The 25,352-nt window shown below is 39.5% G+C and overlaps 3 protein-coding genes across 6 annotated transcripts; 1 reads left to right on the plus strand and 2 right to left on the minus strand.

The window, feature by feature from the left end:
• Positions 1–968: 968 nt before the first annotated feature.
• On the minus strand, positions 969–8,438 carry pdk1 (pyruvate dehydrogenase kinase, isozyme 1). Of its 4 annotated transcripts, none has more exons than XM_079517579.1 (12): positions 8,322–8,438; positions 7,685–7,843; positions 7,058–7,199; positions 6,885–6,956; positions 6,234–6,418; positions 4,852–4,947; positions 4,580–4,657; positions 3,547–3,623; positions 3,293–3,391; positions 2,669–2,779; positions 1,873–1,986; positions 969–1,757 (listed from the first exon to the last, which is right to left on the minus strand). In XM_079517579.1, the coding sequence occupies exons 2-12, from the start codon at positions 7,800–7,802 to the stop codon at positions 1,617–1,619; spliced, it is 1,233 nt and encodes a 410-aa protein (XP_079373705.1). In that variant the 5' UTR covers positions 7,803–7,843; positions 8,322–8,438; the 3' UTR covers positions 969–1,616. The 4 variants fall into 4 exon arrangements, with proteins under 4 accessions (XP_079373705.1, XP_079373706.1, XP_079373704.1 ...); XM_079517580.1 differs by lacking the exon at positions 8,322–8,438 and adding an exon at positions 8,063–8,234; XM_079517578.1 differs by lacking the exon at positions 8,322–8,438 and adding an exon at positions 8,044–8,234.
• On the plus strand, positions 8,368–10,757 carry LOC306934792 (uncharacterized protein). Its single transcript, XM_079517576.1, has 2 exons — positions 8,368–10,156; positions 10,247–10,757. Exons 1-2 carry the CDS (start codon positions 8,639–8,641, stop codon positions 10,403–10,405), a joined length of 1,677 nt encoding a protein of 558 aa, XP_079373702.1. The 5' UTR covers positions 8,368–8,638; the 3' UTR covers positions 10,406–10,757.
• Positions 10,758–12,822: 2,065 nt separating this feature from the next.
• Positions 12,823–22,379, minus strand: itga6a (integrin, alpha 6a). The gene is made up of 23 exons (XM_079518496.1): positions 22,320–22,379; positions 21,911–22,172; positions 20,629–20,760; positions 19,646–19,859; positions 19,308–19,501; positions 19,118–19,212; positions 18,380–18,507; positions 18,206–18,295; positions 18,058–18,119; positions 17,798–17,967; positions 17,114–17,257; positions 16,888–17,003; positions 16,400–16,658; positions 16,233–16,312; positions 16,071–16,148; positions 15,879–15,981; positions 15,567–15,743; positions 14,415–14,513; positions 14,198–14,314; positions 14,008–14,106; positions 13,748–13,873; positions 13,437–13,572; positions 12,823–12,956 (listed from the first exon to the last, which is right to left on the minus strand). The coding sequence occupies exons 1-22, from the start codon at positions 22,362–22,364 to the stop codon at positions 13,462–13,464; spliced, it is 2,901 nt and encodes a 966-aa protein (XP_079374622.1). The 5' UTR covers positions 22,365–22,379; the 3' UTR covers positions 12,823–12,956; positions 13,437–13,461.
• Positions 22,380–25,352: the final 2,973 nt, after the last annotated feature.

Consider the following 25,352-nt stretch of genomic DNA (forward strand, 5'->3'; position numbering starts at 1 on the left):
GGGCTAACTGTCAACGGAAATCCACAAGCTCAGACATTTAACACATGGCTGGCACAAGTAACTGCAGAACAAAATTACCTGCCCTAGGCCACTGAAGTGTATTGTACATTTACTTTAGCTCCAGCCTTTGGTCAAGGGCAATGGCATGTACTCAATATGACCATATTTAGAGATTTCACAGAAGCCAGGTACACACTCGGTGACTCACAAGGATTATTATGGTCAGTGCACTAACTGGTTTTAACACCAGGTACCCAATATAGAGCAATTCTGAGAGACAGCTGCTATCTGGTATACATGTATGTCACTGCAGGCTGAATCATGTGCCTCACGGTGCCTGCCTTCAGTTGAATAAGGAGGGAAACAATGAATGTCAGATGATAAGTCTTATTTATAAATAAAATTAGAAAATAGCATGGATCAACACTTAGTTAACTAGACCGGTGCCCAGCTGTAGTGCACACAGTCAGTAACAATGAATGTCAGATGACAAGTCTTATTTATAAATAAATTAGAAAATAGCATGGATCAACACTTAGTTAACTAGACCGGTGCCCAGCTGTAGTGCACACACAGTCAGTAACAATGGAAGTTGGAGATCCATGCCCCACACAGCTATGCAATACCCGTTGTACCCGTTCCAACCATCTGTATGTCCCTTTTATGCCCATATATGGAAATCTCTATCTGTCTCCTTGTCCTTTATTCATATATATGGAGTTCTGTGTCAGCCATGCCCAAATATGAGTGTTGTGATGTCAGAACAGGCCAGCTCCATATATGGAGCCCGGGCAGAGACCTTTTGTAGCAGTTCTGGACAACCATGGGTCCGACGGACTCGACACCGGGCACTGACTGAACTCCCTGTGGGGGAGTGGAACGTGTCACGTGTGTCGAATTTGAAGTCGGTGGGGCAACGTAACTCTCAAGTTACGTGCATAGCCGTATACAGACAGACAGAGACATGGTGCATTTAGATAGGTTCATTTTTATTGTCAACAGGTAAGTCCCCCATATGCTCCATTCAACAATACTGTATGGAATCGACAGAAAATGGTAATACGTAACAAGGTGAGATCTAATATTACCGCCTTAAGAAAGTCTTTTAAAGAGTGTTTTCAAAGTAGCAGCAACTGCTACGTCATTTGCATCTGGAAAACTACCTCAATGACTTAAAACTTGATCCATTTATACAATATAGCTTAGTTGAATACCTGTTTCCTATTCTTAAACCTCTGACCAGGCATAAGACGACAAAATACAATCCACACACATACAGAATAAATACTGTATGAAGAATGTAAATACTGCACGAATGTTTCCAAAATAAAAGCAGAAAAGCAATCATGCCATATCAAACAAAACAGCTGAGCTTAAAAAAGTTTTTTTTTTGCTTTCCTCTATTCTAAAAAATTGTTTAACATAAAAAAAACGTATTGTTCTTATGAAATGTGTGGCACATCTCATTAGCTCTGTATAAGGAGAAGGACATTTGAGCAGAGCTGATATTATCAATGCAACAGCTTTAATACAACAAAAGAGAGGAGACAGCATCTTTCCTTCACTGCACACCAATCCAGTGTAAAACAACTGTTTTCCCTTGTAGACCCGTGCGTCTAAAAACTACGAAATGTTGTCATGTCCTTTGGCTCCTTGCTTGGTACACACCAGTCATCTGCCTCCTGGATAGTCTTATAGTGTTTCCAAGCTGACTTGTTGTATACAGGTAACCTCTCAATGGACTCTGTAGATAGAGCCTACACACATTTTGGAGTTATTGTTTTGGGAAAATGCAGTTAATAAATAACGCATTCAAAAGGAAGAAAGGGTTGTAAAAGAGGCATGCACATAGTTGATGTAATACTGACTTACCCGTATGTAGATCACAGCATCTGTGCCATAGCCCTCCATGGAGTACAGCTTTAGGTCCCCTTGAAAGTACCTTGCATAGAGTCTTGAGATTGGTAGACCATACCCATAGCCAGCCTTTAGTAAAAGGTAAGAGACAACCATGTTATTATCGTAGAAATCAAAGGCAGATCAAATATATTCCACAGCCGAAAGTGGTGTGATATTTATGGTTATATTAAAAGTACAATACCGATAAGGCTGCACGTCATCGTATCGTGGTATGCGCAATATCAGTATAGCAAAAAGGCAACAATATCGCAATATGATATATCGTCAATATATCGTTGATATATCGTGAGTGATATTGACTTATTATGCAGTTTTTGGAATAATTTTAGTTTTCAAATTTCAATGTATAGTTTTTCAACATAAAATATAGAATATGACATAACAGTAATATCGTAATTCGAATCGATTTTGTCCATATTGTGCAGCCCTGCATACCGATGTCAATACATGTCATTGTCTATTCACAGCTTTGGCAATTTATCATAGGCAAACATTTTCCTGTTACTGAATGTATCTGAATAATTTAGTCAATATTGGTATGGCTATACGTCATGTATGTTTGATTTGCAAATCTGTCTTTTCTTCAAAGGACTATTAAATTACAGCACATGATAATATTAACTACACAAGTACACATGTATTGCATTACCTAATTTAAGCTTTTGTTTTTAAGTTTCTGTAAGTTGATTTTCAAATCGAACTGGATTGAATGAAATCCAATTTCTTTCTGGAAGATCAAACAACTCACCAGAGGAGCAGCACGTGATTGCTCCATACTGGGCCGTGGGGCAGTGGAGTAGGTATATGTGAACAGTCTATCAATCTTCCTTAGTGGCACCCCTCCACCGCGATCGCTCACCTGAGGAAGAGATTCAACACATTGCGACAAATAGGCTTATCAGCAAACAGTCAGCACAACATCCAAACCGTGCGTGTGCTGTCTTCTTAAAAACTTTGCACCGTCATGTCTCTTTCCAATATTGGTGTGGCCAGGACAGGACTACCGGAGCCCTTGCTGTTTTTTGTTACTGTTGGACAACAGTAAGTTACTTTAGCCCAGAGAGCAGACTGTAATAAACTCCTTTTGCAGTTTTCTGATCTGTTCTAGAGTGGTGTTTTATTTATTTTAACTTGAGACTGGTGAGACAAGACTAGTTACTGTTACTCTAATTAGCATTCAGGTGAGGGAACAAAAACAAAGTGGCGCAAACCAGAAACCACAACCGGAAACCACTTCCTAGTTGGCGTGACCTAGACTGATCACACAGGTCAGTTTGGAATTAAATCCACACAAGGTTAGTTCTAGGAGAGAAATAGCAAATTAGAATGAACCAATCCTGAGTGTAAAGAATAAGGATGGAATGAACCTTACCTTGACAGTCAGGTCTTCGGTTCCGAGAGCAACCTGAGCATGGATGGGAGGATACTCTATAGAGTCCCCATGTAACTCCATAGTGGCTCTCATGGCATTCTAGAACAATGGAGACAACAGTCAAAATGATCAAATTATCTCTTTTTCATCATAGGAGACAGTACTGTGCGGTACCAACAACATTAAAATGCTAACTTTGCCCCAAAAACATTATGTACTGCAGGAAAGGTACGTTCTAAAAAACGATTTCCTACCTTGAACAGTTCAAACACCATGTGATACAGATGGGATGGAACATAGACTACAGCTAGGGATTTCCCCTCTTCCTTTACTGTTGGAACAAAAGTTAACTATTATTTATATTGGGCAGACAGACAGGCACAATGCATATTAATGGACATTACATGTGAATGTAACTTAAATACGCTGGATTTAGCAAAGATGCTAGTTTACATCCACACATCCATAAAAAATAAATAAAAGCAGAACAGGCAGACAGTGTACATTACATTAGGAAACAAGCATACAAAAAATCTGGAAACTTAACTTTGGTTGATTATTTCTCCCATTTATTAATACCAATTGTTATTGTATTTTATATCATTTACAGCTTGTAAGGACCAGGCATTTGTGGATGAGCAACACAACTAAAAATGTGGCTAGGTTGGTGATGACCACCATCAGGAGGTGCCCCAGCTGTTGTGGCTGCATATGGATCTTCCAGACACTACAGAGTTCCCAACTTCCCTACACTGAGTGTAAAATTAATAAAGTGTAAAAATGGTCAATATGTGTTGTTTTATTACTGTGGGAGAGTGCAATCATCTAATCAACTAAGCAACTCAAAGAAAGGGTGAATACCAACCATGTTTAGCTGTGTTGCTCATTCCACGATAATAAAATACAATACCAATTAATATTAAAGAAAGAAATAAGGAGAAATAACCGACCAAATTGCATCTATATGGTTTAACAGCGTTTTTATAGGGCAATACAGATATAACTAAAGTAACTTTAGCAACAAAGTGCAGTATTGCTTTCAAGTAATGCAGGATATGCACTAGACTATTTGAGACATGATGGACACAGGTTTGGTTGCAGAGTAACCTTTTTTTATAGATTGAATTTAAAGGATGGAAATGAAGGACAAAACAACAAGTACATTCATAATGGAAATAAGTTGCAGACTCTGTGTATTATCCTTAGACGTTTCTATGAGAAGCATGTACCATGTGTTTTTCTTTTAATCATAACATCAAATAAATCAAATCAAGTGTAAGCCCATACCATTGAATTCCTCCAGCACCAGCTCTGGAGAGTTCATGTAATACCGATAACAAAGGTTTCTTGCATTTTCATATGCATCTGAAAAATAAAAAAGCAATATATATATTGATACTTTTTCACTTTAAGCACCAATACAATAGATTACAATACTATTAATAATTTTAAAAATCCCAATGTATGAATGAATGAACCATTGTAAAGCACTTTGAGCACATAAAACTTGCAATTCATTAACATGCATCAATGACTGTGTCTACCTTAACAAAACTCACCCTTGACCACCTCACTGACAGAACAGTTTGGATCAATACTTCCAATTTGATTAGGGTGTGCAGGATTCACCTTAACCTTCCCACCAAAGAGCAATGCTGGAATGACAGAAGCAGGGTTGTGATTAGAGGCAGGATTAGAGTAATCTACCATTTGCAAATAAATGGCAGTTAAGTGTTCATTTAAGGAATTTGACCATGTGCACTCTCGTGTGCACTTGTTCAATAAAGATACAATTGAATAGGCATTACACAACATTTCCATCAAGGACCTTCTTCAGGCATCTTTGAGTCTCGACTGAAATGTTGTATATTGTTTTTTTTATGCTTTTAATCCATTTTTCTCCACAATTTAGTTCCTCCCCACACACATGTGTGTGTTGTCACTATTGTTGTATCCTACTGACTCACCTGCCAGTGAGGAGCCCTCACCGGGAGGACGTAGAGCCTTCGTCCTACTCCTGCCTGCCCAACACTCCCTGCTGACAGGCAGGGAGCCAACCCGTAGGAATTCGTACAGTGACATATCACCTCACATGTCCTTTCCCGGCTTCCCTCCCCCGAACACAGGCCAATTGTGTTAGTATAGACGCTCAACAAAGCCAGATGCACCATGGTGGATTAGTATTCACAACTTCCGGTGGTGCTTTACCAGTGCGCCAACCGAGTGCCCTGAAATGTTGCATGTTAAACTGTATCTTTATTGAGCAAATGCAAAGTGTGCAGGTGTCATTGGTTCCTTAACCACATGAACTTTGACATCCTCACAATTTAGTATACATCGTGTCACAAGTATAGAGCCATAGGGACCCCACAGTCACCCCAGTCAACAAAGTATATCGGTGTTAAGTGGTTAAATTATCACAATGGTTGGAGGGATTAATAACCAAAGGGGGAAAAAATCAATTCAACACAAATGTTACAGAAATATCTATGATCATAAGTATGCACAATTGTACATCTCTTGTGCCATACAACTTGTTTAACTCTTAATTCTTACACTCTCTGAGTTAAATTAAAACAGAGAATATACGGCACAGTAAAAACAGAGTATGTCTCACAAAAATATAATTTTGTGAGATTTTAATGTTAGCTTGGGAAATATATTCTATGATAGAATATTGGATATAGATAGACTTTCTATCCATAAGAAACATCTGTATCAGTCTGTCTGCCTCTATGTCCCTTTTATGTCCATGGACTCAGAGATCTCTGTCTATCTATCCTTAAGTTGTCCCTTTTATGTCAGGCACGATGCGCGAAAGACAGACAGACAGACACACACGATTTTGTGCATTTACAGTAGGATAACAATAACATATTTGAAGAATTAGTAGCTGACAAATAAGAATAATGAAAACATAAATGATGTCATGAATACTCACTATGCTGGTTGAGCAGCATTCTGATAGATATTCTACTCATGTAGAAACGATCCAGAAAATACTGAACGTTCTGGCTGACGACTGGGTCTGTACCATAGGCATCCTTGTACTCCACAACTCCCTGAGCCATAGTTGGAATGACATCATTATGGCGGTTCCTGATTTTTATGACTGCATCTGTAAAGCTACATAAACCCAGATAAAAGAATGGTTACAGCCCAGAGATTAAAATAGGGTTCATTTTGCATCCCAAAATGCTGTTTATAGTTAAGGGACGCAATAAAACGACCTCTGCATCCACGGGATGCACTACTGTACTCAGCATGTACAGTAAAAATAATACTCGTCAAAGAAAAATTGCGGTAAAACAATAATCCAATATAATAATAATAATAATACAATATATAACCATATAAAATTAAATGGGAGTTAAATGCTGCAATTTGTAAAAATATTACTCCTAACGTTGTTGAAGTGGGACTCATAAAATGTCCCTGGGACTCATCTAAAAGACCATCCCTGCATCCCGGGACTCATTACATTGAAAACCTATTTACATCACTGAGCCATGAAAAATAATAAAGCGTATTCATCGAAGTCATAAGAAGCAGTGAATGAAAATGGATTGTTTAATATTTTTAAACAACTTACCCATGTGTCACTTTCTCCTCATCTGCATTTTTGTCTTTAAATTCAAGAATCTCCTGGAGACTCTGTGCATACCTAAGTGGGTAGACAAACAGACACTTCAATATCAATGCACTGGCAGGCCAATATTGGTAAAGTAATGAGTTTGACTGAGAAAAATGGAGACACCCACGTACCAGCTCTGCACCAAACTAACTGACGGGGTCCTTAATAAGTTATCAGGTAACAAACTGATCTCTTTCATGATATTTGCCAGTCTTACAGGCAACTCATGTCTAAGGAAGGCGAATGACGTCCTCTCACATGCATTTTCTGAGCCTGGGAGATATTTAAAATAAAATATGTGTAAGCACACTTATTCAGAAATATCAGTGACATTCAAGATTTGCAATGTTGCATCTTAATTATACACAAGAGTACAATTTGGGTTTTGTGACTCAACATTGTAGCAACAATAACAACAATAGCCCTAGAATATATGTGATCTTTACATACATACAACAATAACAAAGAAACTATACTTCTTAAGTTGCATCCATATATGTATGTGTATCACACTATGTTTGCGTGTACTACATTTACACACAGCGGCTACATTTACACAGTCAGTGTGCAGTGCAGGTTTGTGTGCAGCGGCCTTGCCTATTGATATGCTAAATGTTATGTCACGCATGTCATACAATACGCATGACATTATACCTTCCCCAGAGTTGTCTGAGACTGACCTGTGCAACTGGGCTTTTTCCATTAATAATGTGCCACGTCTGTGTGCATTTCTGTGCAAATAATTCCACTTCACTTACCAAAATCCAAGAACTGCTTAATTGAAAGTGGAGAGGGTGAAAATCTGGAGTAATAGTCGATGTCCTTCCCTATGGAGAGTTTGGAGGCACTGCTCCTTAGAAACCTTAAAAGTCTCATCTTGGCTGATTAGAGTAGGTTCACTGCCGGATGACGATACCCTGAATGTATTACAGATCATAAATGCTCATTGTTGACAACATCCGCAACAAAATCCTGCGGACGGACTGTTGAGTGATGACATTTACTGGCTGGATCGGCTAACAGGTACTTCAGCAAATCGCACTGTGTTATTACGTAGCTCCCAAAGAGCCTACTCATTCCTATGCATTTATTTCTTACATAATCCACGTACACATACGTTAATTCAAGTAAGTTACTCAATCAAATATGGCAGTTTGTTGCAGCGTCAACCTATCGTGCTGCTCGTGCTACTAAACTAAGTAAACAGAGACAGGAGAAGATAGCAAGAATAGAACAGCGCATCTTTCACATCCGCGATTACTTCCGCATTTGCGGATTTGCTCTTATGACGTCGACGTTTAGCCTCATATTATCACGTCGACGTTTAGCCTGAGCCTCATATGAGAGAGGGAGAGAGAGAACATCATCATTTCTATTTTGAAGATCTTTGACGACCTTTCTTCAGCGGTCTTTCCAGTTTCCGGTTGCGTCACTTCCTTTAGTCAGCCGAAGAAATGCCTGTTTCGGTTTTAAGCTAGCTCTGCAAGCCACGTTTCCCCGAAGTTTACCGGGTTTTTTGATCACCAGGTCTTGTTCCGTGGTAATACACTATTGAGTTTTTACTTTTGTTAACCATCCAGGAAACCGGGCCTAAAGCTCCATCTTAAACCGGCTATTTCCAACGTGGTCGGTTGACCGCCAAAAGCTAAGCGAACACAACGAATCGGAAAACAAGTAAACGCATCAAAGCTTGACGCGATCCATCGGAGAGAATGAGTGGTGGATTCAACTTTGGTGCCCCAAGTACGGGGTTCACATTTGGAACCCCTAAAGCTGCTGCTGCCGCTCCCCCCAGCACTGGATTTGGTATGGCCGCTATGGCGAACTCCACACCGGCAGCTCCGGGCGGCGGGTTCTCATTCGGAACCCCGGCCGCTGCTGCACAGCCCGCCCAGGCGCCCACTAACCCGGGTGGAGGGTTTAGCTTCGGTACTCCTGCAAAAAGCACCGCAGCAGCAACAGGAGGAGGCTTTTCTTTTGGGACACCGACGGGTACATTCAATCTCGGACCCACTCCTCAGCCAGCAGCGCCAGGGATGATGACATTAGGTTCCACACCTGCGCCTGCCTCTGGTACAGGCTTTGCACTTGGCGGTGGTCTCTCCACGCAGACCGCTGCTGCTGCTGCCTCCGCAGGTGGGGGGTTCTCCTTTGGAAGTGCACCACAACAAGTTCAAATGCAGCCTCAAGCTCCAACTGCGGCAACAATGGCGATGGCACCATCCGGGGGCCTATCATTAGGTGGAGGGTTTAATTTTGGTGCACCAAAGGTCCAGGCCACTGCAGCCCCTATTGCTACCACAGGTGGAGGGTTCTCCTTTGGCAACAGTGCTCCTCCCACTCTCACCTTGGGAGCACAGACCACAGCTGCACCACCCGCATCAATGGCAGCAGCTGCAGCCCCAGGTGGAGGGTTTAGTTTTGGCGTCAAACCATCAACAACCCCAGCGCCTGCAACAAGTGTACCAGCTTCCATGGCTGCCCCTGCTGGCTCTTCACTTTTTGCTATGCCAGTCACAGCCACTGCGACAGCAGCAACTGGATCATTCCTCATGGGTGCACCGGCAACTTTAGCAGCACCCACTGCCCCTGCCTCAACTACAATGGCTGCAGGTACCCTGGGCTCCTCTTTCATGCTCAAGCCACTTGGAGCAGCCACCATCACTTCTGCACCTGCCTCTACAGCTGCTGTTGCTCCTATTGCGACAACTGGCGTGGCTTCTGGATTTTCGCTCGGACTCAAACCTGTAGCCACTGCAAGCAGTACAATAACTGCTACAGCAACCACTGCTCCTCCGGTGATGACCTATGCCCAGCTGGAGGGTCTCATCAACAAGTGGAGTCTTGAGCTTGAGGACCAAGAGAGACATTTCCTGCAGCAGGCAACCCAGGTCAATGCCTGGGACCGCATGCTGGTGGAGAATGGAGAGAAGATTACATCCCTGCACAAGGAGATGGAAAAGGTTAAACTGGATCAGAGACGACTGAACCAGGAACTGGATTTCATCCTGTCCCAACAGAAGGAGCTGGAGGACTTGCTTTCCCCACTAGAGGAGTCCGTAAAAGAGCAGAGTGGAACCATTTACATGCAGAACGCAGATGAAGAGCGTGAGAGAACATACAAGCTTGCAGAGAATGTAGATGCACAGCTCAAAAGGATGTCACAGGATCTGAAGGAGATCATTGAGCACCTGAACACGTCTAGTGGCCCAGCAGATACTAGTGACCCAGTAAGTGATGTCACATTTTTGTGTGTGTGTGTGTGTGTGTGTGTGGTACATACTGTTATATGTGACATTAACTTTTGGTATTTTCCTTAGCTTCAGCAGATCTGCAAAATTCTCAACGCCCACATGGATTCACTTCAGTGGATTGACCAGAATTCAGTTCATCTTCAGAGGAGAGTGGAAGATGTGTCCAAACTGTGCGACAACCAACGCAAAGAACAGGAGAAGACATTTCGCATAACATTTGACTGATTTGGATGGAATTAACAGCTACTATTGTGATTTAACAAAATATTTGTCATAAGTCAGAAATGGGGATGGATTTTCTAATGTTTCACATTGCAGTTATTCTTGTATTCCCTTCATCCCTTTATGCTTTTGATGTTGTTCATCACACTGGACATCTTATTGCCTGAAGATGTAAACTTTCAGTGGTTGGTATTAGTTTGTTTTATCAGGCTTACTTTGTGAAAACAAAGTTTTCTGGTCTGTTCTCACATACAGTTGTGCTTATAATAAATACTATGAATAAATAAAATAGTCATTCTTTGAATAAAAATGTGGATATCATGATATAATATCTACAGTTGCAGAAGTAATCTTTGTAACTAGCACATAATGAGTAACATCCCATCTGAAATATATTTTCTGCAGAAACGCTTTTCTATTACAGTAATGTATTTTGTACAGAATAAATATAGGCCTATAGGTAGTGAGTGGTGGACAGTGTCAAAGTGAGTATTTGCACTTTCACTTTTATGAGTATTTGTAGTGGAGTCTTTCACTCAACTACATTTCTAAGAAAGGGAAAGGAGTACATGGTTGATGGTTCAGATGTTCAGGTATAGTGCAAATGGCTCATCTACAAGCCTGCAATATGTTGTGAGCTTGTAGATCTGCCATTTTCACATATTTTTGGGGGATATGTAAACAATGCATTGATTATTAAAAAAATTAAGTAATACGTACTTCCAGGTGTGTTAACTGCCAGGGATTCGCTCCACTTTTCTATCCCAAAACAGCCTCGTCTGGGCCTCGTCAAGTCCATGGGGAACCATGGAGATTAACTAAGTTAAGTAGTTTTTAAAAGCAAGTGCTCCAGTACTTAAACTAAACCCCACTAATACTATGTACCTTTTTTGTATGAATAAAATTACATTTTGTCCAATCTATGGTAGAGTATGTTAACAATATAATTTATATGATTGGGGCAGTTGTATTTTGTCTACCTGGTAAAAATGTCAACACTTAGGCAGGAAACGGGTAGAAGAGGAAAGTTAGTGCTGCTTTAACTCGAGTACAAATTTAACAAGAGAAACTTTCACTTGTAGTTGAGTAATATTTTTCCAGGAATTAATTTGACTCAAGTACCGAGTACTTTGTCCACCACTGAAATAGGTGCAGCTTAATGCAGTGGTGCGTGCGCCTTCTAGGGGGTGCGTGACATGAAAAGGCTAATGGTGGTGCTATGGATTTATTATACAGTAAATATATTAACATACTGTATTATGCCAAAATATGGCAAGTATGCAGAATATAGCCTATGCTGCATATATATGCCATATTCAGGTTCATATATGTGTATATAGGAAATATATATAGCTTATGCAAAAAAAAAATGTACATGTGGGGGCGTCAGCTAGGTCAGGAGGTAACAGGGGGTGCATGGCCAAAAAGGTTTGGGAACCGCTGGCTTAATGAAATGGAATTGAAATGCATTGCTTTTTGAGTTCTTGGAAATATTTTTATTTTCTCATTTAACATCTCAAGAACCAACAGTGATGAGACATTCATTTTCCGTCACATTTCTCTGAGGGTAATTTAAACAACTTTGTTGTTCTGCATAAACTTCCCTTTAGATTCATTGAAAGAGGTATGAAACAAACAAACAAACAGTGACTACATACTGTACAATGGATATCCCCAAATGTCAATGCTGTGAATGTGTAAAATAATACACAGAGCTAAATTGATGTTATTGAATGTTTTAGCAATCAGAAGTATTTCATAGTAAATCTTATGTTTCTATTAATGCTGTCCATTAAGGACTTTTTGTTTCGGAATACTGAAATAAAACATTCATGTAACACTGCGCTGACAAAGAACTTAATAGCTGCAAACCAACAAAGGGCTTGGAACTAACCTGCATAGAAATAAAATTATGCATAAAAGTCCACCAAACATGCTGTACATTTATAGAAAAAAATAAATGTGCACACCATTTTAAAATATTAGTACTTTCTAAGTAATACTGTGCAACTCCAAAAAACAGTAGTAAAATGTACCCTTTTTTTGTTTCACTCAAAACTAGCCCTGATATAAAAAATACTCTTTGGCTAATTGTAATCTGCTTCAACAAATACAAAATAAATATACATTTTCCGCAAGTATTCAAATATATACAAAACATAAACAACATTTGCCAACTGTACATTACAGGAATTCAGAGACATGATTGTGATAAAACTAGTTCAAAGTAAACTATATCTACAAATAAACACCATTGAGTAGTTATTATGTTCTCCAAAGTCAGTGAACATTTCAGAATGAAAGATGATAGGGTCCATGCTTGTGGCTTAACCTCTGGGACAAGAAGGTGATGATCCCTGTCTCCATTTAATGTGAATGGTGAAATGTTTCAGGAGTAGCTCTCATTCTCACTCCAAGAGGTCATCCACTGCTTTTTTTCAAAAGGATCAAGCTTCACATTTTCATCTTTGTACTGATGGGATTCCTTTCTTATTCTTACTGCGTGGTACTTTGGAACGCTGTCATCATACTTGGATCGTTTGAAGAATCCACACTGGGAAGAAAAATATCCTCCATTACAAACTGCACTAACAACATAAATGAACGCATACTGTATGTATAATGCATACAATGTAAGAGAAAGAAATGTGTGTAGTTTTGTTAGTGCTTGCCAGAGAGAACAATTTCATAGCCATGCAAGCAAAGCAGTAACAAGCAGAATATGCTTCAAGTGCTTGCAAGATTTCTTTATTTTATATAAAAGCATTTAAAGTTTGAAGAGGAGGAAAATGTCAGCCTGTTGATAAAGAAAACACGTTAGTATTAAGGTTAATATAACATTATGTTAATATGTTAAATACATTCTGTTCTGACTAGTGATTCCACTGGCTTTAGGACAATATGTGAACTTTTGAATTATGTCCACTGAATCTGTCTATTTGGCAGTTAGGTACTTCCTTTAGAGAACAAGAAGAGCGAGGTCATTAGTCATTAGTCATAACCACACTCCATGTTAACAGCTTGTTGTTTTTACCCTGGGACTGAATACATGTCAGGCATTATGCATCGGTAGAGAGTTTGTCTTTGTCAGAGGGCTGAACATGGATTTCTGCCTTGTGACATGCAGCGTCACCATACTGGTCTTTTGGAGCTCTCTTGAAGAAACCACACTGGAGGAGGGCAAGGGTGATGATGAATCATTATGGGTGACAAAATGAATTATTATTTGTGAGAGACTGTATAGCCAACTTAATACCCTCCCATCCACACAGGAGAACTGCAATTCAAGTGGCTATCGGTTTATAAAAGCACAACACCAGAGAAACGTAATTGCCACGGTCTTACCTTCCAGAGTATAAACACTAGCAATGCTAACATCAGGATGCCAGCGAGAACAGCCACAAGGATGATCCACCAGGGAGCTCCTCCGTACTGGGCAACCATATTGTCTGGGAACACTGTCAATCTCACCTACAATTACCAATGAAAATATTGGATACAACAACGATCAAGTGATTAATAACCAAAAATGATTACGTCTTTACGTCTATTCATTTATATTGGTAGTTTGCAGACATGGACGGATTATTGGGCCACTCACTCACCTGAGTCTCAGCATTTCTCATGATCATATTTTTTGCAGGGTTGTCTAGCCTGAGTGAGGCTTTCACTATAATATCAAGGAAGTTCAGCGAAGCATAGTTCTGTTTAAAGACAAAGACAGTCAATCAGTTCAAACGGTCATAAGAAATCATGAGATTAAGCTCTGGTGGTGCAAAAATGTTGTAAATGTACCTCCAGGAACGTTGAATTCCATAATCGTGCTCTCAATGAAATCACTGCTGTACTATCCAAGCCCTGTAGGGGGCACTTGATAACCACACATTTGGCATCATATCCATTCCCACACATCTGAGGGGAAAGAACAAGTCTTATAAAATATTCTGGCCACCATATATTTTTTAAATACTTACTGATACAATATATATAGATGCCCATGCCAAAAACTCACCAAAACTTTGTGCTTTCTTTTGTCCAGCAGTGAAGATATTTTACTGTTAGATGATTTTCTTCCTCCAACTTCACGCTTGGTTCTGGATGAGGATGACTCCTGAAAGCACATAATTTCCCATTTACTCTAATCTAGTCAAATATTGACCATATTCACATATTGGCCACTTTGCTCTCACATCAAGCTCAGGGGGTGTAGAACTCAATCCCAGAGCATGATGCAAAATGGTCACCGAGTGAATATAGCCCATTGAGCAGAGTACATTTGGTTTGCTTATTAGAAGATGTGACTTAAAGGTAGGGTAAGTGATATGTTCTGATGTAATCATAGATTGTTCAGTAACAGTGGTCTCCCCGTGTCTCCAGCTCTTTAATAAGCAGAAAATACCCTTTTAGGTAGGTGACACATTTTCAGTCAATCAGGAGAGAGTACCCATTTATCAGCTTCTATTTGTCATCACTTCCAATTGTACTTGTTTAATCTGTATCCTGATTCCTGACTGAGTACTCTAACCTGATTGGATAAAATAGGTATCCCGACCTGAAAATGCATTCAGTTCAGTTCAGTTTTATTTTGGTCATAGAATGAACAATACATGTATTCATTTCATCATGGTTTTTTTACAACTTTTGTAAAGACCAAAAAGGTTTAGGCTGAAGCCAATGGCTTATTTTGTCTATCCTTTAGACATAAGCAGACTTTGAGAGAAAAAAAATATATATAACTACAAACAAGGGGGGACATAAAACAAAAAGACAAAAAAAAGAAACGAAATGAGCAAAAAAATAAAAGAGAAAGACACACAGGAGAAGACAAATTTGGTCACACAGAATCCAGAGCAGCACGTAAGAAGAAATGTTATTTAGGCTATACGGTTATAACATTACTTTATCTTTATCATCATAATAATTATGTACTAATATATGATTAGGATATGATTAATAGATACACTAGATTATAATAATGTTCTATACTTATCTATTATTTTAGATTTATACATTATTTTAAATGTATTAAAATGTTTCTGTTTCATAAAGAGCTGGAGAGACATGGAAACTCCTGTTACTGAACAAACACTTTATAGAGCTTACCACTCCTAACTTTAAACTTTTGCATGATTTAGCATCAACAAGAATGGACAAAGGATCATACCTCTATGTATTTGAGGGGGTTGATCTCAGACTCAGGAGAACATGGGACCTCCTCCAGGCCTGTTGTGCTGATCTTCACCAGATAGAGGAGCCATTTCCCATCTACATTCTCCTTGGGCCACTGAATGTTAAGCGATGCTGTGCCAAAAGAAGTCAAAGGCTTCCCCAAATTGTTTATCTGGGGGAATATTCAAAATAGCAGGTGCTAGTTATATTATACATTCAACCACCTTAAATCCTGTAACAGTACTAGTGGTTGCTGAAGGAGGATTGTTGTGACTACTAGAGAATTATCAAAGAAGGTGGCGTTTACCCTGAACTCGTAGTTTATCAAACCGCCGATCTCATCTTCTGTCTTCATGGCACTCTCTCCCTTCACAGCACCCCCAAAATATACCTGGGAAGGCCTTGCTACCCTGTTGGAAAACACACACAATTCTTCAGTATACATGTAATGATTCCAACAATTACATTTATGTAAGTAAATGAGTAAGACAGGACATACCCAGTGACTGACAGCGACAGCTCAATTACTATCTTGACCTTTGCTCTCACAATGGCAATTTCTTCCTGTGTACTGGTCCTAATAGAAGGAATTATCATTCATAAGTATGAAATAACAATTGTTGTTGATGATCACACACATGCATTGGCAGTTTATACTTACGTTTGTAAATGCAATAGGATGTCGATCTCGGTAGTTTCGAGAGAGATATCCACAGTGCTTAAGAGAATGTAAAACGTAGCCTAAAGACAAAACAAATAAATCATTAAACATGGCTAAAATATATATGATCACACTATAATGAGCAGATGAATGAATGAAGTCCATACCTCTGAGTCTCTCTTGAGTGGATTTGCCAGGTCACACGATGCTTCAGAGCCATTCTGGTTAGCAAGACAGATTATTTGTCTGTCCCTGTTGTTGTTTACCATTTTATGTGAGCGAACTCCAGAATAGGAAAGTGCCTCTGGAAAGGTCCCCACTAACTTAGCCTCATGAGCATCGTCTCCATGACGGTTCGTCACAATAACCTCCAGTGCAATGTCTTTTTTCTGGTCACTCACATAGAACACAGGGAGCCTGTCCTCACTGCAGATAAACAAACATGAAAGGTAAAAAAAAGATGTACTCTAGCAACATTGAGTGCAACTGAACTGTGTGCAATCTGGGTTTGAAAGTCTGTTTAAATGTGGAAAACAGCATTCTCCAGACATAAAAACACATGATGATATCACTGCTGCATGTCTGCAACTCTAAGTTATTTTCTCTATGCTTCAAAGTTTTCAAATTTGTATTTTATTTATCTGTTTGTACTCACATGGGTAACGGAAGGAAAACATCTTGACTTTTTTTTTTGTAGCAGAATTTGTACTGCAACTGCAAGTTACTTTGGCAAATATTATCACTTCCACATCCCTCCTTCAGGAAGTTAACCTGAAATAATAGCAGAATCAAACATGATAATTTGATAGACCACGTAAATTCTTTCAATTCAATTTGATTCAATAATAATTCGCAATAATCGGAGCAGCTGGAATGTTTACCTCTGAGACATCTTTGCTAGGTTGAGAGGAATCTAAGATAGGTATAAGCTGAGGAAGTGTGTCCTGTCTCTTCTGACGCTTTGTACCCACAATTCTCACAGCCACCTCAATGGGAATGCCCCGCAGTTTGTCCTTAATGTTATCCTGTGCAAAGCAGAAACTATAATGGTTACATAAGGAATAATGATTCATTTTTTAAGTAAATTACACAGGAAAGTTGTCTGTATTTGTACTGACAAATTATATAAGGAGGAATTTACCACAGTCTGTCCTATGTAATAATCATAACTTCTCAAACAGTACTATCATAATTTGCTGGCTCTGCATAGAGTTTAACAACTGCCAATCTCTCAAATAGACATTCACTACACTGTAAATTCATCAGTGTTAATAACTCAGAGTTAAGCTGAAAAGGTCTACGCCAGACTGAGTTGCCTTGCCAGCCCAGGGCTGGGCCGATTGGTGCCCCACAATTTCAGGGGCAGTGAATCACAACCAATTGACAACCACACACACACACACACACACACACACACACACACACACACACACACAAAAAAAAACCAAACAGGGGTGAAAACACAATCTTCGGCTGTCGGAGAATATTGACACAGGATTTTTCTGCGTAGCTCAGTTTCTCAATCACTAGTGGGTGTGGATGGCCTAGCTTCATGACCAGCTTACCTGAAGTTTGACTATGGTTGTGATGCATGGTCTCTTTTTCTGGCCACGTAGGTCCATGGTACCAGTGGATTGATAGTCTTGGTCAGTGAGGGACTTGTTCATGAACACAACTCTGGATAGAAGCCCTTGTTTCCTTCGATCCCCCTCTGCCTCAATAGAATAACCGATAACTGTTAAGGTGGGGAAAGTGTGCATGAGAAAAGAAAAGACTTTCCGCTGACTTCGATATGGGAGAATATTACTTATGTCATCTCACTCACTCAGTCTTGGGTTGTAGGATGGAGTGTTTGCTTTGTAGGAGAAGCATGCCTCCACAGTGAAGCTATGAATAAGAAATGCTTTATTAATAATCAGTTATAAAACATGTCGATGTGTATACAATGCCTCAAGGACCATTTTAATACATACCAAATACTGTTACCGCAGGTTTTCTTTGTGAGGTCTATTTCCCTTGGGGTTATTTTGACATCCATCTTGATGCTTATGACTGGCCTTGCTCTGAGAGAAAAAAAAGTGGTTGCGTGAAATTTCTGAATTTATTATGGTTTAATAAGTATAAGAATTAACATGAATAACAATTACCTGTATATCAGAGCTGTGTCTGACAGAGAACCTACAGCCAGATCTGGATAAGAGTTACCATCTAAGTCCAAGTTCCCTGCTAGAGAATATCCAAACATTCTGATGTTGTTTTGTCCTGCTGAAAGGATCTGTAATGAAGCCAGCGTAATACAAGTTTGAATGATTATTTCATTCTCCTGGACAGCAAGTGATGTTGAACTTTGGTGGAAAAACATATATCTTCCTAGCTAAATAAAGTAGCCTTATCAGTTATTTCTGTGCTCCCCATTCAATCTTATTGTATTGCAAAACAGGTCTCAAATTCTTTACCACTTAAACACACAAAGATAATTGTATTCACGTTACTGTATAATTACCCTTTGAATTAGAGTATCAATAAGCTATACATCCAAATGTTCTACCAAAGCCCATCACCGGTACTTGATGTCTCGATGGAATAGGATCTGATCACAGATCTGTGATTGACATGACAAATGCTACGTCTTGAGCAGAAAGGGTTAATGTCCAGTCGCTTACTCGCTACACACTAACACTGACGAAGGCCTGAGTGCCGAAACGCGTCTGTTTGGACTACTGCTGCGGATCGTAACCATTATTGAAAAAGATGGTGTAACTCCATAGGTGGGCGAGATATCAAAAATAGTTGCTCATTTGGAGTTACATCATGGCAAGGTAACTGCACAACGTATCTACAAAGAAAGTTACACGTCATTTTGTGCAAAGCTTAGTAACACAAACCTGTGCAGGCTTAGTGTGGATTCCTTGGGCAGAGCCATGATAAATGTAAACCTGTCCTGCCCCTGCATTGTCATAGGGAGCTCCAACAGCAATGTCTACAAAAGAGAAACCAGTTGAAGCAATGTTATCTATAATACATAATTATACATAGAAAGAAGCACAAAAATGAAAGAAGGGAGCCCTGCAGTACCTGCATATGAGTCCTGATTGGTGTCCCCAATGTTCTCCACTGCCAGTCCAAACATTGAATTTTTGGTTCCATTGAGGCGGATGGGAGTGATCTTGTCCCACTGTCCTTCCTGGTTGATATAGACATAAACAGCTCCTCCAACATCTCCGTCCTTCATGAAGAACTGAGGAGCTCCCACGACTATATCTTGCCATCTAAAACACAATTAACAGAAGGAATTCATGACTTTAGTAGAAGTATTTATCCAATTGTTGAATCTGGGTGTGGTGAAGCCACACAGTAAAACATTTCAGGACGTTACTGTGCAGATATAATATAACATAAGAAATGTCACATACCCATCTGAATTCAGGTCAACTACAGTCACATCGTATCCAAAGGAGGATGCCAGCCCTGAGCCCTTCAGAATGTACTCTGCATGCAGTTTGGTAGCGGCCTGACTCTCTTTCCTAAACAGCACCACAGCACCAAAGTGATCGAATCTGGGAGCCCCAGCCACTATCGTTAATTCATGACGCTTGCTGATGCTGTATCCTGAATCAAGAGAGAATCCTAAAGCATAGGAGATAAATGTCTATGTTCAGAATGCATTTTCTTTTAGATATGTAAAAAAGGAGCATGAATGAACATGAATAAATTAAGATCATGTGTCATTTCACAAGTTATTAGTTCTCATGAAAAGAGGAACAAATGTGCAAGTAAACTTTGATTAAATAACATAATGAAAAATATGTGAGTTAACCACAATGGAGAGGGGTTGTTAAGAAGTAAATGTAAGGTTTAAGGCATGAATCCAAAGGTTACAACATACAAACCTAAATAACTATTGGTTGACACATCTAGAGATCCCTTACTGTTGACCTGCAAAGGGGGGTGATTTGTATAAATACTCCTCATGACGGTTGGCAGATTAAAAGGTCCTAAACAGGATAACTGAGTAGAACAACACATACAGTTGGAGGCCATCGATATTGTCCTTTTCTTTTTGCTGAGGTTTGCGTGATCTGCGCAAAAGGACAGTTAACCCATTTTGGGCGGGAACCCCTTTTGGTGTTTTAAACATGTTATAATTTAGCTATTGAAAAATAGCAGATCTACAAGCTCATAGCGCGCCACCGAGTGGCGCGCTACGAGCTTGTAGGTCTGCTATTTTTGAAAAATCGTGAAAATATTTATTTCAGAAAACTGGAGGATTTAGAAGGATTTTTTTAAATTTTGAGGTCAGGCCTAAATGGGTCAAATGATAAGGGACAATATCGGTGGCACCCAACTGTAGCTGACAGTAAGCATATGTAAACCAGGCTCCCGAACCCAAACCCACCTAGGTAGCTGTTGGCAGGCACACGCAGTGGATCAGCGTCTGAAGGGTTCTCATCCAGAACTTCATAAGGACCATCATCATAAAATCCCATTTCCAGCAAAGTGTTGTTCTTCTGCTCTGCTCTTACCATGCCTGAAGTGGAAATTGAAGAAGAGTACATTATACAGTACGGTATGTTCAAATTAAGACATGGGGGAATATTGATTATGGCAGGATACTACTATATCCTAACTAACTACTATATCCTAACTATAAACTACTTTCTGAACATTTCGGCAAATGTTTTGAAAATAGCCTTTAATATCTCTAAGCTCACAATCTGTAAAAAAAATAAATGCTGGCCTATAATGACAAGCTCAAAACAGGGATGCCATGGTTAAAGTTGTTAAAAACAAGTATAATACGTGACAAATAATTTGGGTTAAACACATTATTCAGACACAGAAACAAAATATTATGACTTACAGAGATAATGTTTGCTATGCTCTATGTTGGCCTCTAGTAGACTGTGTAATTCCAAAAGACATGCAGAGGAATGCATAAAGGTCTTAATTTCAACGAATAGCGTAGCGTTGACTAATGCACCTACACCTGTCAGATTCTGACAGGAATTTCATTTCACCCTGGGTATAAATTAGTACCGGATTTGTCAGCTAGAATGAAAACCAACAGTACTCTGGATTCAAGCCTAGTTCTCCCCTGCATATAGAAAATAGGCTGCTGGGATGCAGTGTTGTTTTCGTCGACTAAAACTAAGACAACCTTTTTCCACTGACGAAAACCAAATGGAAACTAAATTAAAACTAAGCTATGATGACTAAAGCTAAGGCTAAATATACTGACGATTTCGTCAACAAATAAAAACTAGAAATGTTAGGAAGGGACTAGTGGACTAGTGGACAAGAGATCCACTATAAGTCATTTTACACTTTGTAAGATGACATGCCGATATTTTCAGCATATGTAAAATCAGTCATTACGACAACATCAAGGCCCGACAAAATACATTTTAGTCAACTAAATCAACTGTAGATTTAGTCGACTAAAATCTTATGATATTTAGTCGATTAAAACTAGACTAACACTAAAACATTCCAGGTGACTCAAATGTGACTAAAACTAAATGGATACTATTCAAGAGACTATGACTAAAACTAAAATCTAAATTTGCTGCCAAAAACAACACTGCTGGGATGCAGGCAGAGCTACTGAAATGCAATTGAGAACCATTGGTTCAAATGCATTAGCAATGTTAATTTTAAGATACGAGATAAGATATTACCTTTCCAGTTGTAAGCTCCTGGTGCTCCAAACAGTACATAATGGTAGTCCTTGGTAAAGGTGGCAGCCAGGCCCTGCTGGCAGGATCCAAAGCGCTCATGACCTCTGGCTCTGCCCTCACAGAACTTCCAGTTACCTCCGTCCTCATCAGAAGAAGTGTCGATGGTCAGGTCCTGGCTCAGAACATAGCAGCGCCCGGTGATGTCACGGGACTCTTGCGACGTGTTCGCAAACAAACGCCTCTGGTAGCGATGAGCGCACGTCTGCAGTCACAAAAATGAAACCGCGCCACAGTTCATATCCAACATTCTGTGTTTGAACACAAAGTAGCCCTGGTCCAAGGCTGTGACAAAAGCCATAATAAACAGCTGCAACAAAGATCTCTCTAAATGTGTGACAGCATTACTTACTACAATCTTCCCCCCAGGTCCCTGGCTCTGAACTGTCACGCCCATCCATTGGTTCTCCTTGTACTCATTCCGTTCATCCTCTATGAACATTCACCAACCAAGTTATGTTACAGTACTTTAGCATGAAATCAGTTTCAAATTAATAATGACAATTAGGTATGACCCACTCTATAATAAGCCTTAAAGAGGATAGAGTCAAACAGCTCACCTTCATCGTCAAACTGAACACGTTCACAGTCATTGGATTGTGTTATTTCACATTTATACAGGCCTCCTGTAATGTTGGATTTCTGCTTGCCCAGAGATTTGGCTCTCGGGGCCCCAATCAATAGCCTATAGAGGGAGAAATATATATATTTAAAATACATTAATATGCAATGCATGAAAAGTTTCTACACAAGTTGATCCTTTTATGACAGTCTTTAAAAAAATAAAACAATGCAATCAGCCCCTTAACTATCCAAAGTTACCTAATATTGCAGAAATGTCACATTACAGACCTGCTTTTGCATAGCAGGTCTACTATGCAAAACAAAAGGCCCTTGATTTTCATAGAACAGTGGTTTTCAAAGTGGGGTCTGACCGTCTGGGCATTGAGGGTCAGAGTGAATAGCTTAGCTATGAGTGATCATCAGCTATGAGTGATCAGCCATTATGAAAGGCATTTTTTGATAATAAGAGACAAAACAGAACACTGCGTTGTATAACAGTAGACTACTGTGCATTCTGCTTTGGGCAAGAGAGCATTGGAGCAGGCAATCTAATTTGGAGCATGTTCAATAATGGGATTGTTCTGTACAACATTAGCTCACTAACCACATATTCCTAACACCCACACTTTCTCAGAGAGCCTTAACACACATAAAGGGACGCATGTGTTACAGGGTTGGTTAAAGTGAATGGCCACTCTAGGTATAAATCTTTGACAACACTTCTTGTTATTAAGTTGCAAGTAATGTATGGGAAGGATACGGTAGTCAGAGAGTTTGATTTTTTTTAAATCCCTCGTAAACGGTTTTAGGATGTGGTTTGTACTTAGCACTTAAGAAAATGAAAAACAATTTCAGTTGTAAAAAGAAGTAAACAGAAAGCTCATTGTTGGGCAGCCTCAAAGAGGGAGGGAGGGAGGGAGAGAAAGAGGGCACCAAAAAGTGTCTGGGTCACATTTTCTAGTCTGGACAGTTAGAGCCACAGCCCAATGCCCATACTAAGAAAGCATGTGAAAACAGTAGCCTATTAGATGAACTGCAATGCAGTGAATGTGTAACACTTTAATATGAATGTTTTGGGGAAAATAAATGATTTTACAAACTTCCACAAAGACATAAGGAAGCTTCTTTGCAATAAGAACCGTGAGAGAGGTCAATAGCAAACACAGGGACTATGTGAGAATGTTCTCAAAGGACAGGGAAGGAATCCTCTCCACCCTCTTCCTTTTTTTAGACAGTATGGTTCCATAGTCCTTTTCCTACATGTGCTATTGATCTCTGCACTGTAGTTCTTCATTTGCTAAAGAAGAGTTCTCCAGAGGAGGTCCTTTGTGAGGTTGTGCCTAAAATTCTTCCCTCCCTTCAACCCACAGCTGGTGAAATGCAAATACAAATAGCAGTCAATTTGTATTTGCAAATTGACTGCTATTGTTTAAACACAATGTCAAAGTGCAGCCACTAGCTGTGAAGAGATTTTACCAAGCATGTTTTGTAGTCTATTGTTTAACTTTAGACTAGAGTCTACATTAGATGAAAACTAGAAATCAGTTAGATCAAAGCCTTATATGTAGTGACAAAAATAAAACCACATACACATTCTTCCAGAGAGGATGGGGCCACATTATTTGTGCTATTTACATCACACTCAAAACTTAAAGTCAAGAGAAGCAATATCCATAGGATCACTTGCAACGGTCAGGGAAAAAAGCACATATGTGCAGAGCTTATAACTCAGCAACACATACAACTTAACAGGAAGGATTCTCAGTACAGTGACAGTTGTAGAATTTAGCGAGTCTGTGAAGAGCAACAGTAACATTTACATGCAATACTCCAGCCCTTTGCATCCAAAGTCTGGCAAATACATGGACAAGCTGTTGAGTTTGGAAGGAGGCTAACTAGACTAAACACAGGCCAGTACTTGTTATCCCAGATATCAATTATGTTGTCTACACTGACAACAACGTGATACATGGTAGGACATATGCCCACTATGACAATCTAATATAATATCTAAATAGACAATCTAGAATCTCACAAGTGTTGCAATGTGATGCATTGAGAGCTTGTAGATCTGCTATTTTTGGCAGGCGTTGACACTAGGGGTTGCCCACCTGCCCCTGGCAGGTAAATAAAACTTTGGGGCAGGTGGAGTCTGCTTTCAGGTTTGCCCGACCGGGCGACTGCTCTTTTGAGAGGGGACACAAACATCTATGAACACAACACAAAATATAAAACACCTGAATGTGGCCAGAGCGCTCTGCCTTCTGGTCTGTGAAATGAAAATAAGAGCACTGTTTACCTATGATGTGCTGTTTTCACTGTTGCTACACTTAAAAATATAAAATATCAAGTGTGAACCCATAGTCATTCATGGCTACTGTGTGTAGGTGCCATAGAAATTGAGGTACATTTTTATCGTACAGCCTAGTGAACGGTAATTCAAACTTGACCTATCATTTTATAATGGACTTTTTTTTTTACTTTTAGGGCAAGTGGGCATGACCTTTGGGCAAATAGGACATGCCTCTGAGACCTTAGTGTCAACCTTTTTTCTCTCTTTTTGAATGTTGGTGTTTTTATGTTTATTTTGTATTATTATTTAATTTAGCCCAACATTGGAATGTCACGGTTTGTTAATCTAAACTAACAATAATTATCAGACACTAAATTATGGATGTCACTTAACTATTCAATGATCAATCAATCTTACAGCCAACATTCTTGTATGGACTATTCTCTGTTATCTGTTACTTAGAGAGCAACAGCCACTCCAATAACCTGATTCAGGTTAATGGGGATACAGAAATGATGCCACCCCATG

Source organism: Electrona antarctica, assembly GCF_951216825.1.
Source record: "Electrona antarctica genome assembly, chromosome: 13".
NCBI classification, from domain to species: domain Eukaryota; kingdom Metazoa; phylum Chordata; class Actinopteri; order Myctophiformes; family Myctophidae; genus Electrona; species Electrona antarctica.

Bases quoted from the DNA above. Each gene is read 5' to 3' on its own strand.
- itga6a (XM_079518496.1), bottom strand. From the start codon at position 22,364: ATGGGCGTGACAGTTCAGAGCCAGGGACCTGGGGGGAAGATTGTA. The intron at 14,514-15,566 runs GTATGATCCTTT...ATGTGCTTTCAG, and splicing joins ACCCCCTCAAATACATAGAG to GAGTCATCCTCATCCAGAAC. The intron at 13,573-13,747 runs GTAAGACCGTGG...GCCCTCCTCCAG, and splicing joins TAGTGTTTATACTCTGGAAG to TGTGGTTTCTTCAAGAGAGC.
- LOC306934792 (XM_079517576.1), top strand. From the start codon at position 8,639: ATGAGTGGTGGATTCAACTTTGGTGCCCCAAGTACGGGGTTCACATTT. The intron at 10,157-10,246 runs GTAAGTGATGTC...TATTTTCCTTAG, and splicing joins CAGCAGATACTAGTGACCCA to CTTCAGCAGATCTGCAAAAT.
- pdk1 (XM_079517579.1), bottom strand. From the start codon at position 7,802: ATGAGACTTTTAAGGTTTCTAAGGAGCAGTGCCTCCAAACTCTCCATA. The intron at 7,200-7,684 runs GTAAGTGAAGTG...AATATCTCCCAG, and splicing joins TAAGCAGTTCTTGGATTTTG to GCTCAGAAAATGCATGTGAG. The intron at 4,948-6,233 runs GTGAGTATTCAT...CTGTCATTCCAG, and splicing joins AATGCTGCTCAACCAGCATA to CATTGCTCTTTGGTGGGAAG.